Source organism: Natrix helvetica, assembly GCF_964273705.1.
Source record: "Natrix helvetica genome assembly, chromosome: W".
Taxonomy (NCBI): domain Eukaryota; kingdom Metazoa; phylum Chordata; class Lepidosauria; order Squamata; family Natricidae; genus Natrix; species Natrix helvetica.
The window spans coordinates 82,610,777-82,634,950 of record NC_138555.1 but is presented as its reverse complement, the minus strand read 5'-3'; the positions used below and the strand labels follow the sequence as shown (position 1 = coordinate 82,634,950).

Below are 24,174 nucleotides of genomic sequence, written 5' to 3'. Positions count from 1 at the left end.
CCCTCCTTCCTTCCCTTCTTTCTTTCTTTCTTCCTCTCTACTTTGTTCCTCCTTCCTTCTTTCCCACTCTCCCTTTCTTCCATTCTCCCTTTCCTTCTTTGCTCCTTCCTTCTTTCTTCATCTTTCCTCCTTCTCCTTCCTTTCTTCCAGTCTTCCTTTCCTTCTTCCCTCCTTCCTTCCCTCCTTTCTTTCTTCCTCTCTACTTTGTTCCTCCTTCCTTCTTTCCCACTTTCCCTTTCTTCCATTCTTCCTTTCCTTCTTTGCTTCTTCCTTCCTCTCTTCTGTACTTTGCTTCTTCCTCTTCCTTTCTTCCTCCCTCCCTTTCTTCCATTTTTCTATTCCTTCTTTGCTCCGTCCTTCCCTCCCTCCCTTTCTTCCATTCTTCCTTTCCTTCTTTGCTTCTTCCTTCCTCTCTTCTGTACTTTGCTTCTTCCTCTTCCTTTCTTCCTCCCTCCCTTTCTTCCATTTTTCTATTCCTTCTTTGCTCCGTCCTTCCCTCCCTCCCTTTCTTCCATTCTTCCTTTCCTTCTTTGCTTCTTCCTTCCTCTCTTCTGTACTTTGCTTCTTCCTCTTCCTTTCATCCTTCCTTCTCTCTTTCTTTTCTTCCTTCCTTCCTTCTCTTTTCTTTCTTTAAGAAACTATGGACTTCATCCCCAAAATGAATTCATTCATTCATTCATTCTTTCTTTCATCCCTGCCACATTTTTTCCTTCCTTTCTTCCATACTTTGCTCCTTCCTTCTCTTTCTTTTCTTTCTTTCTTCCTTTCCTTCCTTCTTCCCTTCTCTCTTTCTTTTCTTTTTTCCTTTCCTTTCCTTCCTTTTCTCTCTTTTCTTTCTCTTTCTTTCCTTCCTTCTTTTCCTCATCCCTGCCTTCTTTCTTCCTTTCTACCATACTTTGTTACTTCCTTCCTTTCATCCTTCCTTCTCTCTTTCTTTTCTTCCTTCCTTCCTTCTCTTTTCTTTCTTTAAGAAACTATGGACTTCATCCCCAAAATGAATTCATTCATTCATTCTTTCTTTCCTTCATCCCTGCCACATTTTTTCCTTCCTTTCTTCCATACTTTGCTCCTTCCTTCTCTTTCTTTTCTTTCTTTCTTCCTTTCCTTCCTTCTTCCCTTCTCTCTTTCTTTTCTTTTTTCCTTTCCTTTCCTTCCTTTTCTCTCTTTTCTTTCTCTTTCTTTCCTTCCTTCTTTTCCTCATCCCTGCCTTCTTTCTTCCTTTCTACCATACTTTGTTACTTCCTTCCTTTCATCCTTCCTTCTCTCTTTCTTTTCTTCCTTCCTTCCTTCTCTTTTCTTTCTTTAAGAAACTATGGACTTCATCCCCAAAATGAATTCATTCATTCATTCTTTCTTTCCTTCATCCCTGCCACATTTTTTCCTTCCTTTCTTCCATACTTTGCTCCTTCCTTCTCTTTCTTTTCTTTCTTTCTTCCTTTCCTTCCTTCTTCCCTTCTCTCTTTCTTTTCTTTTTTCCTTTCCTTCCTTCTCTCTCTTTTCTTTCTCTTCTTTCCTTCCTTCTTTTCCTCATCCCTGCCTTCTTTCTTCCTTTCTACCATACTTTGTTACTTCCTTCCATCCTTCCTTCCTTCTCTCTTTCTTTTCTTTCTTCCTTCTTTCTTTTCTTTCTTTTTTCCTTTCCTTCCTTCTCTCTCTCTCTTTTTCCTTCCTTCCTTTTTTCCCTCATCCTTCCTTTCTTCCCTACTTCCTTCCTTCCTTCCTTCCTTCCTTCCTTCCTTCCTTCCTTCCTTCCTTCCTGTTTGTATCCCACCTTTATTATTTTACAAGTAACTCAAGGCAGGGAGTTTCTTTTCAGTTTCTTCCCGGATGAAGCATGCAGTTACTTGCAACTGACGAATTCCTGCTTCTGGATGCTTTTGCAACAACCTGTTTTGTGATCTAATTAAATTGAATTAAGTATTCTATTTTCAGGATGGTTAATGCTCTGGAAAAAAAATCTTCTCTTTTCATGCTCCTTCAGCCAAGCCTGGCCTTCAAACCAGATCCCTTCGTTTCTTCCTTTCTAACGTCCCGTAGATTTTGACTAAATCCCGCTACGATTCTGAAGTGCCTTAAAAACACATCATTATTTCACTCCGCTGTAATTTTTGACACTAGTCAGGTGTGTAAATTGTCCATCGGCTGATCTGGATTGGAAAAAGCACGTTTCAGGGATCTAATCTCACCCCTGAGTCACTGAAATGAAGGTATATGCAATGAACGTGATGGCAAACCTTTTCAGCACTGAGTGCCCAAAGCAGAACGTGAGGGCATGTGTGCCAGCCAGCTGGTCTTTGCGGGCGCCGGAGGGTCGGAAAGCGGCCTGAGAAACAGCCAAACAAAAGGCCATTTTTCGGGTCTTTTTCAGGCTATTTTTCAGGCCGGTTTTAGGCATTTTTTGGGCCGTTTCCCGGGCCAGTTTCAGGCAATTTTTCAGGCCTTTTTGGGGCTGTTTTCAGGCCATTTTTTGGCCTTTTTCAGGCCGGTTTTATGCCTTTTTCAGACCATTTTTCAGGCCTGTTTCAGACTATTTTTCAGGCTGGTTTTAGGCCTTTTGGGGGCCGTTTTCAGGCCATTTTTCAGGCCGGTTTTAGGCCCTTTTTGGGCCAGTTTCCGAGCCAGTTTCAGGCTGTTTTTCAGGCCGGTTTTAGGCCTTTTGGGGGCCATATTCAGGCCTTTTTCGGGGTGGTTTTAGGCCTTTTTTCGGCTGTTTTCATGCCATTTTTCAGGCCTTTTTCAGACCATTTTTCGGGCCGGTTTTAGGCCTTTTTTGGGCCGTTTTCAGGCCATTTTTGTGATAGTTTCAGGCTATTTTTCAAGCCGGTTTTAGGCATTTTGGGGGCCATTTTCAGGGCATTTTTTGGGCCATTTTCAGGCTATTTTTCAGGCCTTTTTCGGGCTGGTTTTAGGCCTTTTTCGGGCTGGTTTTAGGCCTTTTTTCGGCCATTTTCATGCCATTTTCCAGGCCAGTTTCAGGCTATTTCTCAGGCCTTTTTCAGACCATTTTTCAGGCCAGTTTCAGGCTGTTTTTCAGGCCGGTTTTAGGCCTTTTGGGGGCCATATTCAGGCCTTTTTCGGGGTGGTTTTAGGCCTTTTTTCGGCTGTTTTCATGCCATTTTTCGGGCCTTTTTCAGACCATTTTTCGGGCCGGTTTTAGGCCTTTTTGGGGCCGTTTTCAGGCCATTTTTGTGATAGTTTCAGGCTATTTTTCAAGCCGGTTTTAGGCATTTTGGGGGCCATTTTCAGGGCATTTTTTGGGCCATTTTCAGGCTATTTTTCAGGCCTTTTGGGGCCATTTTCAGGCCTTTTTCGGGCTGGTTTTAGGCCTTTTTTCGGCCATTTTCATGCCATTTTCCAGGCCAGTTTCAGGCTATTTCTCAGGCCTTTTTCAGACCATTTTTCAGGCCAGTTTCAGGCTGTTTTTCAGGCCGGTTTTAGGCCTTTTGGGGGCCATATTCAGGCCTTTTTCGGGGTGGTTTTAGGCCTTTTTTCGGCTGTTTTCATGCCATTTTTCGGGCCTTTTTCAGACCATTTTTCGGGCCGGTTTTAGGCCTTTTTGGGGCCGTTTTCAGGCCATTTTTGTGATAGTTTCAGGCTATTTTTCAAGCCGGTTTTAGGCATTTTGGGGGCCATTTTCAGGGCATTTTTTGGGCCATTTTCAGGCTATTTTTCAGGCCTTTTGGGGCCATTTTCAGGCCTTTTTTGGGCTGGTTTTAGGCCTTTTTTCGGCCGTTTTCATGCCATTTTCCAGGCCAGTTTCAGGCTATTTCTCAGGCCTTTTTCAGACCATTTTTCAGGCCAGTTTCAGGCTATTTTTCAGGCTGGTTTTAGGCCTTTTTGGGGCCATATTCAGGCCTTTTTCGGGGTAGTTTTAGGCCTTTTTTCGGCCATTTTCATGCCATTTTTCGGGCCTTTTTCAGACCATTTTTCGGGCCGGTTTTAGGCCTTTTTTGGGCCGTTTTCAGGCCATTTTTGTGATAGTTTCAGGCTATTTTTCAAGCCGGTTTTAGGCATTTTGGGGGCCATTTTCAGGGCATTTTTTGGGCCATTTTCAGGCTATTTTTCAGGCCTTTTTCGGGCTGGTTTTAGGCCTTTTTCAGCCATTTTCAGACCATTTTTCGGACCGATTTTAGGCCTTTTGAGGCCGTTTTCAGGCCATTTTTTGTGACAGTTTCAGGCAATTTTTCAGGCTGGTTTTAGGCCTTTGGGGGCCATTTTCAGGCCAGTTTCAGGCAATTTTTCAGGTCGGTTTTAGGCCTTTTTGAGCTGTTTTCAGGCCAGTTTCTGGCTATTTTTCAGGCTTTTGGGGGGCCGTTTTCCGGCCATTTTTCGGGACTTTTTCAGACCATTTTTCAGGCCGGTTTTAGGCCTTTTGGGGGCTGTTTTCAGGCCATTTTCCGGGCTGGCTTTAGGCCGTTTTCAGGCCTTTTTCAAGCGGTTTTTCAGGCAAAAAACAATCTGAAAAACAGTCCAGAAAATGGCCTGTTTTGGGGCCATTTTTCAGGCTGTTTTCCAGCGTTCTGGCATCCGCAAAGACCAGCTGACAGGTGCACATCTGGACGCCCGAAACCAGAAAAGTTTCTTAATGACTGTCATAACGTCAATGATTGTCAAGTGAGAACTCCCTGTATACTGTACAGGTAGTCCTCGACTTACAACAGTTTGTTTAGTGACCGTTCAAAGTTACAACAGCACCAAAAGAAGGGACGTACGACCGTTTTTCACAGTTAAGACCTTTCCAGCATGGCCACATGATCCAAATCCAGACTCCCGGCAACTGGTTCATATTTATGACGGTTGCAGTGTCCCGGGGTCACGCGATCCCCTTTTTTGCGACTGTCTTTATCAATTGGGGAAGCCAGATTCACTTAATGGCCGTGCGATTGACTTAACAGCCACAGCGATTCACTTAATGACCATGGCAAGAAAGATCATAAAATGGGGCAAATCTCACATAACAAATGTCTCAGCAATGGAAATGTAGGGCTCCGTTGCAGTCGTAAGTCGAGGACTACCTATATCGTTTACCCTTGGGGGTAGACAAGCAAGATTCCCTTAATCACCGTGTTACTGACTTAAGAACTGGAGCGATTCACTTAACAACGGTGGCTAGAAAGGTTGCAAAATGAGGCAAAACTCGCTTCACAACTGTCTCACTCAGCGACGGAAATTTTGGGCTCAATTGTGGTCGTACGTCGAGGACTAGCCGTACCTGTTTTATCTGCAGAATGGCACCGAGAATTGCACGAAAAGGCCTCCTGCTGGGTGCATCCTATTAGAGGTAGTCCTCGACGTACGACCATTGACCCCCAAATTCCTGTCGCTAGGCGAGACGTTCGCGGAGCAAATTTTACTCCATTTGATGGCTTTCCTTGCCACTGTTGTTAACTGAATCCCTGCAGTCCCCCTTGACTTTGCGCGTCGGGAGGGCACAAAAGGGGATCGCGTGACCCCGGGGGACGCTGCGACCGTCGTAAACAGGAATCGGCTGCCAAATTCGGATCACCACGTGACCACGAGCGCGACAGTCACTAGTGTGAAAAACGGTCCTAGTGCGCTTTTTTCAGCGCTGAAACGGTTGTAATTCGGGGTCAATCTGTATCGTGGTTCTGTCTCGGCAGAATTGGCTTAGCCATCGCACGCCGGCTGGCGCAAGACGGGGCCCACGTGCTGGTGAGTAGCCGGAAGCAGGCCAACGTGGACCGGACCGTGGCCGAATTGCAGGCCGAGAACCTCAGAGTGTCGGGGTTGGTGTGTCACGTGGGCAAGGCAGAAGACAGACAGCGCCTAGTGGATGCGGTAAGCGCCCCTTCCTCCATGGCATATCTTGCCCCATTGTTTCACTACCTGGCCGTTCTGGACTTAGGACCACAATCAAATCCAGCACTTCTGCTCACTAAGCGAGACACTTCGGCGAGTTTCGCTCCGTCCTACCACTTTTCTTTCCCCCCGTGGTGAAGCGAATTACCGCAGTACGTAAAGTTAGTCCCGCCGTTCTTAAGCGAATCCGGCTTCCCTGTTGACTTGGCTCGTCGGAAGGTCGCAAAAAGAGAGTTGCGTGACTCGGAATTTGGACCCCAGGGATACTGCAACGGTGGTCAAGCGTGAAAAACGATCATAAGTCAGTGCTGTTGTAACTTCAAGCGGTCACTAAAGTATCATTGTCTTTCGACAAGCCCATAATCCCTTGTGGGGTGGAATCTGGGCAACTGAATAGGGCTAGCAGAGTGTTTTTAATGGCCGGATGCCCTTCTGTCGCCATTGCAGAGTTTTGTTCAGCAGATATATTCTCATTCCGCCCAGAGAGAGAGAAAAAAATTTGCCTCTACCTAGGATCAAACTCACAGCCTCCTGATTGTGAGGCGAGAGCTCCTGCCTCTAGGCCGCCACGCCACGCCACTCCTTCGAATGGTTGGTTTCGAAGGAGTGGCGTGGGTTGACATTTTCCCTCCGGCAAATGACTTGCGATCAAAATTCTCGGCCATTGTGGCTTCTACCGTGCAAGACTCAACCTGTCACAGAGACAGAGAACTGAAAAAAAGTTTCCCCAAAGGAAAAACAAATCTTATTTTCTCTGATTTTTAAGGACTTGCTGGCTGGGGAATAATTCTGGGAGGTTTTTTTGTCTCTCCTCGGAGCTTTTAAGATTCGAAAATGGGAATTTTGCTTCTTTTCAGAAGGGGCTGGCTGGTTTCACCCTTTTGCTTGGAATATCTACAGGTAGTCCTCGCCTTACGACCGCACTGGAGCCCAAAATTTCTGGAGACATTTGTGAAATGAATTTCACCCCATTTTACGACTTTTCTTGCCATCGGCGTTGACGGAAGCCTTGCAGTTTTGAAGTTAGTAACAAGGCTGTTAAATGAATCTGGCTATCCCCATTGCCAGAAGGTCGCAAAAGGGGGTCACGTGATCCCGGGACCTGTGACCGTCATAAATATGAATCAGTTGCCAAGCGTCTGAATTTTAAATCATGCGCTCATGGGGAGGCTGAAACAGTCAGAAGTGTGAAAAAAACGGTCCCGTCACTTTTTCCTGTGGTGGTGTAACTTCGAATGGTTACTAAACGAACCGTTGCAAGTCAAGGACTGCCTGTAGCTATTTTCTGCCACAGGAAGAGAATTGGATGGAGTTGCATATAGCTTTATATGGCGTTTGTTTTATTAAACAGTTGCAAAAAAGAGATTGAATTTGCATTTGGAAGGGTGTTTTTTTAACCCTGAAAACTTTCAAGAGAGGAGGACTTCAACTCCCAGAATTCCCCAGCCAGCAAACCTTGAATTCTGGGAGTTGAAGTCCTCCCCTCTTAAAGTCCTCGAAATTGAGAAATATTGTATTACAAACTGGGTTAGCTTTTCAAAATCTTCTTTTAACAATCCCTTGTGGGGGTGGAGTCTTGGCAACTGAATGGAGCTAGCAGAATATTTACTGGCCAGATGCCCTTCCCTGTTGCCAATGTGGAGTTTTGTTTAGCAGATATATTCTCATTGTGCCCAGAGAGAGAAATAACCGCCTCTACCTCCTAGGATCGAACTCACAGCCTCCTGATCGTAAGGCGAGAGCTCGACTTCTAGGCCACTGCGCCACTCCCTGGCTTAGCTTTTTAAATGGCGGCGTTTAATTCTCCGTCCTTTTTTTCGTAGGCCGTTGAGCGCTATGGGGGAATTGATATTTTGGTCAGCAATGCAGCCGTGAACCCATTTTTTGGAAGCATATTGGATGCCTCGGAGGAAGTCTGGGACAAGGTGAGAGATGGCAAATGGGGACCGAGGAGATGGGCTTTGTAGTCCGGAGGGTGCCACCCGCGGGGAGGAACGTCGCTCAGACTTGCTGGCAAGGCCAAACATCTGCAAACATGGATTGGGGAAACGGTTGGGGATAAAAAAAAGATTGCTTTTCCGCTTTAGAGGTGGTCCTCACTTAACGCCGGTTCGCCTAGCGACCATTTGAAATGAGGACAGATTCCCCCCAAAACCTAATTACAATCTGGTTCCAGAATTCCGACAGCAGCACAAACACACACACACAAATGCACACACCCTGTATATACAAACACACGTTTCACGTTTAAGGTCAGTTCCGACGTTAACTCAAACCCGGGACGCTAATTTAGGTGAGTTTACCGTCTTTTCCGGCCAGTTTTCCTCCCAAATTGACACCCTTTGCGACGGCTGCGCTCGTTTTACGATGGCTGTGCATGCTTTTATGACGGGGGCGTATGGTTTTCGGCCGCGGAGCTGGCTTTCTACAACGGCCACAGGGAAAAATGGGGCTTAAAATCAGGCCAGCAAAATCGCGTGGGTGTCTCGTCTTACGGCCGTAAGGACAGACGGCAAAGATTATGGTCATAAGTCCAAGTCCGCCTGCTCTTCGTTTCAGATATTGGATATCAACGTAAAGGCGACAGCGCTGCTGGTCAACCTCGTGGTCCCCCATATGCAGAAGAGGGGGTGAGTATGTCGTGGCAACCTTTTTTTGGGGGGTGGGGGTTATTTTTCCTCTTTAATTTATACACCGGCAGTCCTCGATTTACAACTGTTTGTTTAGTCACCGTTCCAAGCCACGAGGACATTGAAAAAAGTGAGGTATTTTTCACCCTTATGACCGTTGCAGCAGGGTCATGTGATCAAAATTTGGATGCTTGGCCACTGACTCACACTTACGACAGTCACAGCATCCCCATGGTCACGCAATCAAAATGCGTTGCTCTTGGCCATTGACTCACACTTATGACGGTCACAGCATCCCCATGGTCACGCGATCAAAATGCGTTGCTCTTGGCCATTGACTCACATTTATGACGGTCACAGCATCCCCAGGGTCACGTGATCAAAATTTGAATGCTTGGCCACTGACTCACACTTATGACGGTCACAGCATCCCCAGGGTCAGGTGATCAAAATTCAGACGCTTGGCCACTGACTCACACTTATGATGGTCACAGCATCCCCAGGGTCAGGTGATCAAAATTCAGACGCTTGGCCACTGACTCACACTTATGATGGTCACAGCATCCCCAGGGTCAGGTGATCAAAATTCAGACGCTTGGCCACTGACTCACACTTATGACTGTCACAGCATCCCCAGGGTCACGTGATCAAAATTTGGACGCTTGGCCACTGACTCACACTTACAACGGTCCTAGCATCCCCAGGGCCACGTGATCAAAATCCGTGGTGCTTGGCCACTGACTCACACTTACGACGGTCGCAGCATCCCCAGGGCCACGCGATCAAAATTCGTGGCGCTTGGCCACTGACTCCCACTTACGACGGTTGCAGCATCCCCAGGGTCAGGTGATCAAAATTCGGACACTTGGCCACTGACTCACACTTACAACGGTCACAGCATCCCCAGGGTCATGTGATCAAAATTTGACTGCTTGGCTACTGACTCACACTTACGACGGTCACAGAGTCCTGGGGTCACGTGATCCCTTTTTGGCCAAGTCAAAGGCGAAGCCAGATCCATTTAACAACTGCGTTACTGACATAACAACAGCAGCGATTCACTTAACGATGGTGGCAAGAAAGGTCGTAAAATGGAGCCTAACTCACTTAACGTCAGCCTTGCTTTGGCGATGGACATTTGGGGCTCAATTGTGGTCGTACGTCGAGGTCTACCTGTACCGTCTTTCAGTTTAGAGCCGGAGGTAAATTACCTCAGTACATTGTATAGTTTGTCTATATATTCGAGTTAACATTTGGGCTGGAAAATAGTTATATTATTATTTTTTTCTCTCTTTCTTTCTTTTTCTTCTTGCCCATTGTCTGATCAGCTTGGACTACCAGTCTTTCTTTTCTTTTTTTCGCTCTCTAGAAGCATTTCAAGTTTCTAGTCCTCAGTGACTTTCTCCAACCCTTTGAAAGCTGCTCTCTCTTAGTCTTCTGTTCTTCGGCTATAAAACAAAATAAGATTCTTGATTCTGATAAAAGTCCCAGCTTTGTGAAGGAGGGGTGGGTGCCCTTTTTTTTCGAGAGAGGTAGAATTTGCACTCGGAGCCTGCCGCATTCATGAGAAATGCCATGAATTCTCGGTCTTCGTGGCCAGAATAGGATATTCTACTAGCCGATAACCCGGCGTTGCCCGGATATTTATTTATAGGGGGAAAATATCCGGAAGAAACATAATTTCTAATATTCGATTTTTCCCCCTTACCAGAGGAGTACTCTGAAGTCGTTACCATGGCAACTCCACTGAGCTGTACAGTAGGAGCCATTTTACGGCAGTACGGTAGAAGCCATTTGAAGGCACAACAGGCTGCATCGTAACAGAACACACACACCCCGAGGGGCATTAGGGATGTCTTACTCCCACCGTATTTGTTTCCAGAGAGGAAGTCATCTGCGTACCCAAGTTTGGTTGAAATTGTTTGAGGCATTCCAGAGATGTAGATAATATATAATATTTTGAGATCGTTCCCATGATCGCAATCAGGAGTTCAATCCTAGGTAGAGGCAGATATTTCTTGTCTCTGGGCACCATGAGAATATATCTGCTGATGAACAAAAACTCCACATTGGTGACAGGAAGGGCATCTGGCCAGTAAAGGATTCAGCTCCATTCAGTTGCCCGGACTCCACCCCGCAAGGGATTACGAGGTCGTTAAATGAGGATGATACCCATGATCTCAAAAAAGAAAAAAGGAAGTTATTTTCCTGCTTCAGAACTTTATTTCATTTCGCATTTAGATTCCTAAACGCTTCTTTCAGTAGAATCCTAATTATGGTTCACAACAACCCCGTGAGGTAGGTTGGGAGAGAAACAGTGACTGATTCCAGGTGAATAAAGGAATTATGAGAGCAGAAGGAATTTTTTTTTTGCCTTTCTCAATTCCTTGCTTTATTCCAGAAGCGGCTCCATCGTCATCGTGTCGTCCATTGCTGGATATAGGCCGTTTCCAGTGAGTGAAGCAGATTGTTTTCTATCTATTTTGCGTCTTTCGGGCCGTCTCTAAAAATGGAATAAAAGAATTAGGGGAGGGGGGGAAGAAAGGGATTTATTTCTCCTTGAACCCTGAAGAGGAGCCAGCTGCGTTACGCACCTGTCAAAAAGGCCATTGCAATTGCTGCCTGCATCTAGGAAGTTGGTTTTCCAAATTAGGAGATATAAAAATTTATCCCTTTTTTATTCTGTCTCCTGGGCCTCCCGGTTTAAGTGGGAGGATTCAGAGAAGTTAGATTTGGGAAAGGTAAATAACTCGGATAAACACTTTTAAATATGATGGGTGATGCTAGATTATAAATAGTAGACAGACAGACAGACAGACAGACAGACAGACAGACAGACAGATAAACAGATAGAGGACAGATTGGATGGATGGGTGGGTAGATGGATGACAGAGATTAGATAGCTATAGATAGATGACAGACAGAAAGACAGACAGACACAGACAAACAGATGACAGATTAGATAGATAGATGATAGATAGACAGACAGACAGACACAGATAGACAGATATGGATGGATAGATATAAATATAGACTGATATAAATTACATAGGAAGATAAAAATACATGTATAGATGGATAAATAGATGGATGGATAGATGGATGGATATAAATAAGATAGTTACAATAAATAAACACAGATAGACAGACATATATACATATACATGTATACATACATACATACATACATACATACATACAGATAGACAGATATGATAGATGGAGGGATAGATACACATATGATAGACTGATACACATAATTACATGGAAAGATACCAATACATGTACAGAGAGATAGATGGATATAAATAGATAAGATAGTTACAATAGATAAACCAATAGATAGATAGATAGATAGATGATAGATAGATAGATAGATAGATAGATAGATAGATAGATAGATAGAAGATAGATAGATAGATAGATAGATGATAGATAGATAATAGATATAGATAGATAGAAGAGAGATAGATAGATATAGATAGATAGATAGAAGATAGATAGATAATAGATATAGATAGATAGATGATAGAAAGATAGATAGATAGATAGATAGATGATAGATAGATAGATAGATAGATAGATAGATAGATAGATAGATAGATAGATAGATAGATAATAGATATAGATAGATAGATAGATGATAGAAAGATAGATGGATGGATGGATGGATGGATGGATGGATAATATAGATAGAAGATAGATAGATAGATGGATACAGATAGATATAGACATATGATGGATGGATAGATATGAATAAGTTAGATGGATATTCATAATTACACAGATACATAAATAAATAATACAATACAATACAATAGTAGAGTTGGAAGGGACCTTGGAGGTTTTCTAGTCCAACCCTCTGCCTAGGCAGGAAACCCTATACCGTTTCAGACAAATAGCTATCCAACATCTTCTTAAAGACTCCCAGTGTTGGGGCATTCACAACTTCTGGAGGCAACTTCTGTTCCACTGATGAATTGTTCTCACTGTCAGGAAATTTCTCCTCAGTTCTGAGTTGCTTCTCTCCTTGATTAGTTAGTTGTATAGATCAGCAATGGCGAAACTTTTTTGGCTTGCGTGCCAAAAGCGGGGGGAGCGCAGGAGTGTCGTGCGTGAGCGCTCTCCCCCCCCCCATTTTTGCATGCTTTTTTCGCTCTCCTCAGGCTCCAGAGGCTTTATAGGAGGCTGGGCAGGGCGAAAACAGCCCCCTCCTCCCCCCGGAGGCCCTCCAGGGGCTTCAGGAGCTTCCCTGGAGTCTCCGGAGCGCAAAAAAACGGCTCTACGGGCAAACCGGAAGTTCGTGACCTCCAGTTTGCTCGTAGGGCCGGTTTTAGCCCTCCGGAGCCTTCAGAAGGCTTCCGTGAAGGCTCCGGAGAGCAAAAAACAACCCTACGAGCAATTCGGAAGTGTCATTTTTTGCCCTCCTGAGCCTTCGGGGAAGCCTTCTAAGGGCTCCTGAATGCTTCAGAGGGCTAACACCGGCCCTACGAGCAAACCGGACGTTTGTTCCTGAGTTTCCAGTTCGCCCGTAGGGCCGGTTTTTCGCGCTCCGGAGGCTTCAGGAGCCTCCGGAGGGCGAAAAATGGCTTCAAAAGAAGGCTGAAGTCAGGTGGCCAGCGTACACATGCGCTCCGGCCAGCTGACAGGGCAGACCTCGGTTGCCCTGACAAATACCTGACCCCGTCACAGGTATAGATGGATATAGATATGGATGGATGGATGGATGGATAGACAGATTGATAGATATGGATGGATGGATACAAATAGATAAGATAATTACAATAAATTGATAAATGCAGATAAATAGCTAAACAGATATCGATAAACACAGAGGGATGGACGGGTGGGTGGAGCTAGGTGGATGGATGACGGACAGATAGATAGACAGACAGACACAGATAGAGATAATAGATGGATAGTTTGATAGATGGTAGAAAGATGGAGAGAGTGTAGAGAAAAAGAAAGACAAACTCCTACAAAGAGATGTAGAGAGCTAAGCCTGTTTAGCTTTGAGATCAGTCTCGGTGGGGGCGGAGGGGACCAGGGAGGTCCCAGTGGGCTCTTCAAGGTACCCCTAATCCTGCTTCCTTCGGCCCTTCTCTCCTAGAGCCTCGGGCCTTACAACGTTAGCAAGACAGCCCTCCTGGGGTTGACATGCAACCTGGCCATTGAACTGGCCCCTCAAAACATCCGTGTTAACTGTCTGGCGCCCGGCCTGATCCGCACGAAATTCAGCTCGGCCGTGAGTATCTTCAAAGACGGGAAAGAGATTTGAGGGCAGTGGTCTAGACTTCAACTCCCAGAAAGCCTTGCCACTTTTTAAGATGGGTGGACGTCAATTCCCTGAATTCCTCATGACTCTGACTAGGGAATTCTGGGAGTTGAAGTCCAGCCCATCTTAAAAAGTGGAAAGGCTTTCTGGGAGTTGAAGTCTAGACCATCTTAAAAAGTGGCAAGGCTTTCTGGGAGTTGAAGTTCAGCCCACCTTAAAAAGTGACAAGGCTTTCTGGGAGTTGAAGTCTAGACCATCTTAAAAAGTGGCAAGGCTTTCTGGGAGTTGAAGTTCAGCCCACCTTAAAAAGTGACAAGGCTTTCTGGGAGTTGAAGTCCAGCCATTTTAAAAAGTGGTAAGGCTTTCTGGGAGTTGAAGTCCAGCCGTCTTAAAAGTGGCAAGGCTTTCTGGGAGTTGAAGTCCAGCCATCTTAAAAAGTGGCAAGGCTTTCTGGGAGTTGAAGTCTAAACCATCTTAAAAAGTGGCAAGGCTTTCTGGGAGTTGAAGTTCAGCCCACCTTAACAAGTGACAAGGCTTTCTGGGAGTTGAAGTCTAGACCATCTTAAAAAGTGGCAAGGCTTTCTGGGAGTTGAAGTCCAGCCCACCTTAACAAGTGGTAAGGCTTTCTGGGAGTTGAAGTCCAGCCGTCTTAAAAAGTGGCAAGGCTTTCTGGGAGTTGAAGTCCAGCCGTCTTAAAAAGTGGCAAGGCTTTCTGGGAGTTGAAGTCCAGCCCATCTTAAAAAGTGGCAAGGCTTTCTGGGAGTTGAAGTCCAGCCCTCTTAAAAAGTGGCAAGGCTTTCTGGGAGTTGAAGTCCAGCCCTCTTAAAAAGTGGCAAGGCTTTCTGGGAGTTGAAGTCCAGCCCATCTTAAAAAGTGGCAAGGCTTTCTGGGAGTTGAAGTCCAGCCCATCTTAAAAAGTGGCAAGGCTTTCTGGGAGTTGAAGTCCAGCCCATCTTAAAAAGTGGCAAGGCTTTCTGGGAGTTGAAGTCCAGCCCATCTTAAAAAGTGGCAAGGCTTTCTGGGAGTTGAAGTCCAGCCGTCTTAAAAAGTGGCAAGGCTTTCTGGGAGTTGAAGTCCAGCCCATCTTAAAAAGTGGCAAGGCTTTCTGGGAGTTGAAGTCCAGCCCATCTTAAAAAGTGGCAAGGCTTTCTGGGAGTTGAAGTCCAGCCCTCTTAAAAAGTGGCAAGGCTTTCTGGGAGTTGAAGTCCAGCCCATCTTAAAAAGTGGCAAGGCTTTCTGGGAGTTGAAGTCCAGCCCATCTTAAAAAGTGGCAAGGCTTTCTGGGAGTTGAAGTCCAGCCCATCTTAAAAAGTAGTAAGGCTTTCTGGGAGTTGAAGTCCACCTTTCCTGCCACGGTGTATTCCATTTTACAACCTTTCCGGCAGTTGTTAAAATTAGGGACACGGTTGTTAAGTGAATCCAGTTTGCCCTATTGACTTTGCTTGTCCGACGGTTGCCAAAGGGTTAGGGGCGACCGTCATAAATATGAATCAGTTGTGAAACTTTGAACCGGTCACTAAATGAAAACTTGTAAGTTGAGGACAGCCTGTAATTCCAAATAATGGGACTCGCTAACCCCAAAATTAAAAATTAAAATTAAAATCAAATCACCTCACAGCTATTCTTTTTGTCTAGTTTTGGCAGGACGAAAACACAGAACGCCAAATGCTGGAAACTTTGCGGATAAAGAGGTAACTTGGGATAAATCAGAGTTTTGCATTAAAACAAGGCCTCTGGTCTAATTCTATAAATTTCCAACACACTTCAGCTGTTCTTTTTTTGAGGGGTTGCGAAACCTTAAAACTGACAGCTGTCATCAATTTTGACTAAAGGGAAAACACCACAGCTAACCATTCATTTTTAGATTTATTTTATTTTAATTCTTTTGTTTAGACCTGTAGAATTACATAATTCAATTTAATTTGCATTTCTAATTCAATTATATTTTAGTTGTCCTTCTTTATAATGATATTTTAAGTAAATTATAATGGCACTTGGCTTAAATTTATAATTATATTTATATTTTAATGCCATTAGAATTTTCCTAGTGGTACTGATATTTATAATTGAATTACAATTTAATTTAGCTGATACTTGTAATTATGTTGATGTTTCTAAGTCCATTACAGTTTCATTTAACTTAAATTTATAATGATATTGATGCTTATAACTACATTATAATTTCATTTAACTCACATTGGTAATTATATTCATATTGATAACTGCATTATAATTTCATTTACCTCACATTAATAATTACATTCACATTGATAACCGTTATAATTTAACATTTATAATTATATTCATATTTATGCTGACATAATTTAATTTAAACATATTTCTAATTATCCTGATAATTATAATTAATATATGTTAATTTAATACACACACTATATTATACATACATACATAATACATGGATGGATGGATGGATGGATGGATGGATAGATAGATGATAGATAGCTGGATTGATAGATAATAGATAGATAGGTACAGTAGGTAGGTAGGTAGATATAGATAGATAGATAGATAGATAGATAGATAGATAGATAGATAGATGATAGATAGATAGATAGATAGATAGATAGATAGATAGATAGATGATAGATGATAGATAGATGATGGATATGGATGGATGTTATAGATAGATACATACATACATACATACATAATACATGGAATGGATGGATGGATGGATAGATAGATAATGGATGGATAGATGAATGATGGATAGATAGATGATGGATATGGATGGATGATAGAGATAGATAGATGGATGGATACATACATACATACATACATACATACATACATACAAGTGGTGGGTTTCAAAAATTTTAGAATCTCTTCTGTGGGTGTGGCCTGCTTTGTGGGAGTGGCTTGCCAGCCATGTTACTGGGTGGGAGTAGCTTGGCAGTCATGTGACTGGGTGGGCGTGGCCAACTTGTAAAATGTGGTGAAACTCACTTAACAACGCTCTTGCTTAGCAACCAAAATGTTGGCTCAGAAACTCTGGCATTTGAAGCACGCAAGTCTTAAAGCTCTCAAGTTACAAGACCTTTGCACCCCTAACCCCTTAGAAAAAAACCCCCAGGGGTGTTCAAACTTGACAGCTTTAAGACTTGTGGACTTCTCCCAGAATTCCTCCTCCAGTCATGTTGGCTCAGGAACTCTGGCATTGAAGTGTGCAAGTCTTAAATCTGTCAAGTTACAAGACCCTTGTACCCCTAAACCTTTAGGAAAAAAACCCACAGGGGTGTTCAAAGTTGACAGCTTTAAGACTTGTGGACTTCAACTCCCAGAATTCCTCCTCTCGCTCTTCATCTTGATGATGTGCGGACAGGCGGGGGGAAGGAGCTGGTACCGGTCCTAAGCGGCACTGGAGATTTGTGGAACCTCTTCTACAGAAGAGGTTAGAACTGGCAGGAACCCACCCCTGATATATACATACATATATATGACATGGATGGATGGATAGATAGATAGATAGATATAGATGGATATAGATGGATGATGGATGGATAGATAATAGATGAATAGACGGATGGATGATAGCTAGATGATATAGATGATAGATAGATAGATGGATATATATATATATATATATATATATATACATACATACATACATACATACATACATACATACATACATACATACATACATATATATATATATATATATATATATATAAATAAATATTTATTTCTTAGCCGCACCCTCTCCCGAAGGACTCGGGGCGGCGTACAACGAAACATATGAAATAAATATGTGGACAAAGCAAACATATAACAGATGGATTGATAGATAATAGATAGGTACAGTAGGTAGATAGGTAGGTAGGTAGGTAGACAGATGATGGATGGATGGATAGATAATAGATAAATAGATGGATTGATAGATGTATGATGGATAGATGATATATATATGATGGATGGATGGATGTAGATATAGAGATAGATAGATAGATAGATAGATAGATAGATAGATGATAGATAGATAGATCGATAGATAGATAGATATATTTGTGTTACAACCCCTGGTATGCCCAAATATGGGAGAGAGCTCACTACTCCCCCTTTCTGTCCTTCGGCTCATTACAGAAAACCATCCAGGCAGAAAACCATATTTTTATTTTTAATGTTGCCTTTTTATATTTGTGTTGTATTTGTATATAGTTGTATATAGTCTCCCTTTATTTATTTATCAGCACAAATACAACACACACACACACACACACACACACACATGTATTTGTGTTACAACCCCTGGTATGCCCAAATATGGGAGGGAGCTCACTACTCCCTCTTTCTGTCCTTCGGCTCATCACAGAAAACCATCCAGACAGAAACCCATATTTTTATTTTTAATGTTGCCTTTTTATATTTGTGTTGTATTTGTGCTGATAAATAAATAAAGGGAGACTAGTATAGATCTATTTCAAGCTATTTAGCTCTCATCAGCTAGCCATACCCTTATTGGGATTCGAACCAGGGCTGTATTGCATATTAGGCCGATGTAATTGCCACTAAGCCACAGGCTCTCCTCCTTTATCAGCTAAGCCAGGGAAATCAGCACAAATACAACACAAATATAAAAAGGCAACATTAAAAATAAAAATTTCTTAAAGCTGTCAAGTTACAAGACCCTTGTACCCCTAAACCTTTAGGAAAGGCCGACCTGGAGTAATTTGGGGGGCACCAAACAGTTAGCTTGACAAGCCGTTGTACGTCCAAGTCTCCGACGTTACTTTAGGACTCTTGTAAAAATGCAATAAGAGGGGAAAGACAGAAAAAAACCAGGCAGAACATGGAGAAGCTGAAGGAGATATTTCTCTTATTTTTCCATCCCAATCCGGGGACGTTTACAAGAAAGAGAGGCCCAACACACAGGCCCAAAACATCTCGCTAACCCACAAGAGATTGAAGAAAATATGATGCTAGCATGCAAGGAACGTGAAGATGGATGGCCTTCAAGAACCCTGTCCTCCAGGAGATGGAAGGGGCTCCTGAAGAAGAGGTTTCTGGAAGACCATCCACCTTAGACTCCATGTGACCTGCAAGTTGGAGCAGATACCTGTTCTGACCCAGGCTTCCTTAAAAAGCAAGAAATCCCAGCTAAACTCCTTCAATTTACACGACTGTGAATTCCTTTCATTCACAGTCCGCAAGGCTTGGTGAACAGTCTTTCAGAGGAATGTTTATCCACACGAACCTTATCTCGCTTGGAGAGCTGCCAGATAACTAGTTTCCACACACAGGGCAAGGCAACACTTGCCATGACTGTGAATTCCTTTCATTCACAGTCCACAAGGCTTGGCGAACAGCCTTTCAGAGGAATATTTATCCACACGAACCTTATCTCACTTGGAGAGCTGCCAGAAAGCTAGTTTTCACACACAGGGGAAGGCAATACTTGGCACGACTGTGGATTCCTTTCATTCACAGTCCGCAAGGCTTGGCAAACATTATGTCAAAGGAATGTTTATCCACACGAACCTTATCTCGCTTGGAGAGCTGCCAGATAACTAGTTTCCACACACAGGGCAATACTTGGCACGACTGTGAATTCCTTTCATTCACAGTCCGCAAGGCTTGGTAAACAGTCTTTCAGAGGAATATTGATCCACACGAACCTTATCTCGCTTGGAGAGCTGCCAGATAAGAGTTTCCACACACAGGGCAAGGCAACAGTTGGCACGACTGTGGATTCCTTTCATTCACAGTCCGCAAGGCTTGGCGAACAGCCTTTCAGAGGAATATTTATCCACACGAACCTTATCTCGCTTGGCGAGCTGCCAGATAACTAGTTCCCCAATGCAGGGCAAGGCCACACTTGGCACAGAGTCTCTTATAGTCACAAACAGAACTTCCCACTCTTGAAACGACCGAAGGAACAAATTGTTTCCTGCAAAAGCCCCCTCCCCGTTTGCTCCACTTTTTTATTTCCTATGGGAGGGGCCTATCCCCTACAAGGTGTGGCTTTACCCCCAAGCCGACCCTGCGTTCTTAGTTGTTCCTGTCTTCTGGCAGCTCTGCGCATGCACACACTGGGAACAGGCTCCAGCTGTTCTTCTGCCTCACTGCTGTCTAACTCCCTCTCTGCCTCCGACGCAGAGCCCTTCGTCTGAGCTTTCCTCAACCTCCAGGACTGGCTGATGTTCCTCCCCAACCTTTTCCCTGTCCCATTCTGCTGCCACCTCCGCAGGCCACACCACCACCTCCAAATGGTTTCTTAAAGGCCATGGATCTTAGACTCCATGTGACCTGCGAGTTGGAGCAGATACCTCCAAATGTCGCCAGGGCTCAGCTGCAGAAGGTCTCTGTCTCCTGGTGGACGTCTGGTTGACCACCAGTAGATGCAAACTGCTGAACCAGGATGGCCTTTTGAGCGATCCGATCCGCCAAGGTAGATCTTGGTTTGAGGTTCTCCAGGCCTACGTTCCCTACGCTTCCACCTGCAAACTACGTATGTTCTGGATGAAGACGAGAGACCCAACCTTGGGGTCCTCTGACCACTAACCAGGTCCCCCTCCTCCTCTTCTCCCCCAGGATCGGAGTCCCGTCAGACTGTTCGGGCATCGTCTCTTTCCTCTGCTCCGCCGATGCCAACTATATCACCGGGGAGACGGTAGTGGTGGCTGACGGTGCTCAAGCCCGCCTTTGATCAGGAGATTCTTGGCGGCTTCCGGTTCAGCGACGACAATGGACAGATAATCGCACAAGGGGACCTCAGGAATAAGATTTGGGGGTGAACCAGCAACGCCCAGCTGGGATGGTGGTTGGGTCCAGCTTCAAAGGAGCGGGAGGTCAATGTTCTTGAGAAGAAGGGATGGCCACCCAAAATGGACCTCCTGCTAACCAGGTTGAGTGGGGGAATATGTGCCTCCTGTTAGATTTTAGGTGGGGAAACAACAACCCTTGGATTTTAGGTGGGAAAAGCCGTTGCACACACAGCTGAGGTCGAAGTTTCCCGTCGCACACGTGCGTGCCAGGAGACTCCCCTGCGCGACCTCCCTCCGAGCCGTGTTGCGGAGTGAAAGGTGGTTAGGTTGATCCTGGTTTGTTTTCACATCGTACCTCTTGGAGGTTGGGGCGGAGGGGATATCCAAGGGGGATAGAGGGGGCTTCCCTAGTGCTTCCTGGGAAATTAGGGGGAGGGTCTTTCCAGGAGAGGGGAGGGGGGGAAACCAGCTGGGACCGGCTCCAAGATTGGGAGGAGCCGCCCGAATCTGGGGGTACGAAATATCGCCGGTGCTCATTGTCGTCGCTCTGCCTCAGTGCCTTGTGTGTAATCATTCAAATAAACACTTCTTTGGAATCACACCTTTGTCGGGGGTCTGTTTCTCTCTTTGGGGTGGGGGGAATGCGTGGGAAGGGAACCCCAAAGCGCCGCCCCCACCCCACCCCATAAAAAGGGGTTCCACCAGACAGAAAAACACAACATGCAGTCAGTCTCCTCTCTCCTTTTTCAGATCTGGTGCCAAGACCTCCCTCTGCATTTGGGAGGGGGGGGGCTTGTTTCTCTCTGGGGTGGGGGGTGGGCTGGTTGGCATACCCAAGGGAGCCCCCCCCCTCTTCCTCATCTCCCCCAACCCCTCCCTAGGAACTTCCCACCCACCCACCCAGCACGGCCCCTCCGCCATCCCTCCCATCGGGAATAATTCCGATCCTCTCTTTTTTTTTCTTTTCTCTTTTCTCCTCCTCCCTTTCCTGTGGGGGGGAGGGGAGAGGAAAGAGAACACCTCCCCCCCCCATTCCAATTCCTCCCGGTCATCTCGTTCCGTCCCCCCCCCAACTCCTTCCCAGCCAGCCAGTTGCTGCCTTAAGCCCCCTCCCCTTCATTGTGTCTCCATGCTGGGGGGAATATGGTCCAGCCGGAGGCTTATTATTATTATTATTATTATTTTGCAAAAAAATTTTAAAGAATCTGCTGTGGTGGGGAGGGGGTGGGCACAGATCAGGGCTCCCCCATCCCCCCACCCCAACAAGCTCCTCTTTGCTTAGTGCCTTTGGTGGATTCTCTCTGCTGATTCAGCTTCGGTTTTCGTTTCAGTTCTCCATCCTTCTCTCTCTCTCTCTCTCCATCCTCTCTCTCTCTCTCCATCCTTCTCTCTCTCTGTGTGTGTCTGTCTGTCTCTCATTCCAGCCATCCCTCTCTTTCCCAACCCCCCCTCCACCACCACCCCAGCCGTGTTCCGTCCTTTTTCCTCCTCCCGATCCCTCCATCACCCGCCACTCGTCTGCCTCTTCGCCTGGTCCCTTCTCCTTCTTTTTTCCTCCCTCCCTCCATTCTACCTTTTGGAGGGTCCCGCGAGCTCTTTTTAAGCCCACCCAGGACTCCCCCTCCCTTCCTTTCCCCCCACCCCTTCCTGCTTCCTCCATGGGGCTGTATTTTTCCCCGGCCCCCACCAGCGGTATTCCCGGCGGAGATCCCTCTCCATCGATCTACTGGCTCTCGCCTTGGGTGTGTCTCTGAAGCACATCTGTGCCTTTCCAGAAGATTTGGGGAGTGGCTTTTTTTTACCCCCCCCCACTCCCCCTTCTTCGCCTTTCCAGACTTTTTCGTGGGAATCCACACCTGGTAAGTGAGAGGTGGGGGATTATTCTCCGGGAGGGGTGTGTGTGTGTGTGTGTGTTGGAAGAGCTGTTGCTCTGGGCTTTTTCCTGCATGCAGCGGTCGTTAAATGAAACGACATAAAATAGATATATATACCGTATATATATTTCTATATTCTGCCCATCAAATGCACCGTCCAGATCTGTCTTGGCAGGATTTTGCTCAGGGTGTTTTTATGATGAAGAGATGAGCGATCTGGAGTTATAGTTTAGCTGTACCTGGTGAAGGTTGGTTCCCCTTTTGCTGGCAAATGTGGGGCATATTTTGTGTGGGGCGGGCTCTGCAGCTGATTTTGCCTGGGCGTGTAAAAAAAATAAGTGAGCCTCGCACAACGGGCAAGAAGGGTGGCACGCATACACCCTGCCTGGTTGTTGTTATTATTATCATCATCATATGTGTGTGTGTGTGTGTGTGTGTGTGTGTTGTATTTGTGCTGATAAATAAATAAAGGGAGACTAGTATAGATCTATTTCAAGCTATTTAGCTCTCATCAGCTAGCCATACCCTTACTGGGATTTGAACAGCTAGGGTATGGCTAGCTGATGAGAGCTAAATAGCTTGAAATAGATCTATACTAGTCTCCCTTTATTTATTTATCAGCACAAATATAAAAAGGCAACATTAAAAATAAAAATATGGTTTTCTGCCTGGATATATATATATATATATATATATATATATATATATATATATATATATATATATATATATATATATATATATATATATATATATATATATATATATATATATATATATATATATATATATATATATATATATATATATATATATATATATATATATATATATATATATATATATATATATATATATATATATATATATATATATATATATATATATATATATATATATATATATATATATATATATATATATATATATATATATATATATATATATATATATATATATATATATATATATATATATATATATATATATATATATATATATATATATATATATATATATATATATATATATATATATATATATATATATATATATATATATATTGCATATTGCATGTGCACAGGTCTGGATTTTGTGAGTGCAATGGACTTGGGCGTGCGAGCATGAATTCCTGTCCCTTTTCTCTCTCTCTCTCTCTCTCTTTTCCCTTTTGCAGCTTGCGTGTGGTTTGGGGGTGCTCCGTGTGTGTGTGTGTGTGTGTGTTTGAAATTATTTTAAAGACACATCCGTTTCGAGTGCCTCGAGACATGCGTGTGCATTCACGCGCATGTGTTATCTTCCTCGGGTGATGTCAACCTTGCCTTGTGCGGTGGGCAGCTTCGACCGTGGTGCTTGTTTACAAAAGTGTGTGCGAGTGTGTGTACAGGCGTGGGGGGGTGGGAGGGTTTGCACATCTGTCTCCCTTAGGAGGCAACGGTTGTATAGGAGTTGTTTTCGGTCTTGGCTCGCTGGCGGACGGAGGTGAATCTTATCCTGTGATTCTTTGCTTTTTCATTTCTCTCTCTCTCTCTCTCTCTCTCTCTCTCTCTCTCTCTCTCCCTCTCTCTCCCACTCCATCACTCTCTCCGTTTTTTGCAACATGCATGAATTATAATTTTAGTTCTATTAGTAGCCATTATGGTATTTTAGTGGTTCTCAGCCTTGGCAACTTTAAGAACTGTGGACTTCAAATCCGAGAAATCATTTATTCATTCTTTCTCTCGTTTTGTCTTTCTTTCTTCCCTTCTATTTTCTTTTCTTGTTTTTATTCCTTCCGTCCTCCCTCGCTCTTTTTGCAACAAGCCTGAAAATTATTAGCAATCATGGTATTTTAGTGTTTCTCCAGCCTT

The 24,174-nt window shown here is 44.3% G+C and overlaps 1 protein-coding gene across 1 annotated transcript; it reads left to right on the top strand.

Moving 5' to 3' along the window:
- Positions 1 to 2,225: 2,225 nt before the first annotated feature.
- LOC309400628 (dehydrogenase/reductase SDR family member 4-like) lies at positions 2,226 to 20,861 on the top strand (the record flags this gene model as incomplete). Its single annotated transcript, XM_081969188.1, has 8 exons — positions 2,226 to 2,264; positions 5,554 to 5,799; positions 7,644 to 7,745; positions 8,380 to 8,450; positions 10,852 to 10,903; positions 13,561 to 13,695; positions 15,361 to 15,416; positions 20,278 to 20,861. The coding sequence occupies 8 exons, from the start codon at positions 2,226 to 2,228 to the stop codon at positions 20,390 to 20,392; spliced, it is 816 nt and encodes a 271-aa protein (XP_081825314.1). The 3' UTR covers positions 20,393 to 20,861.
- Positions 20,862 to 24,174: the final 3,313 nt, after the last annotated feature.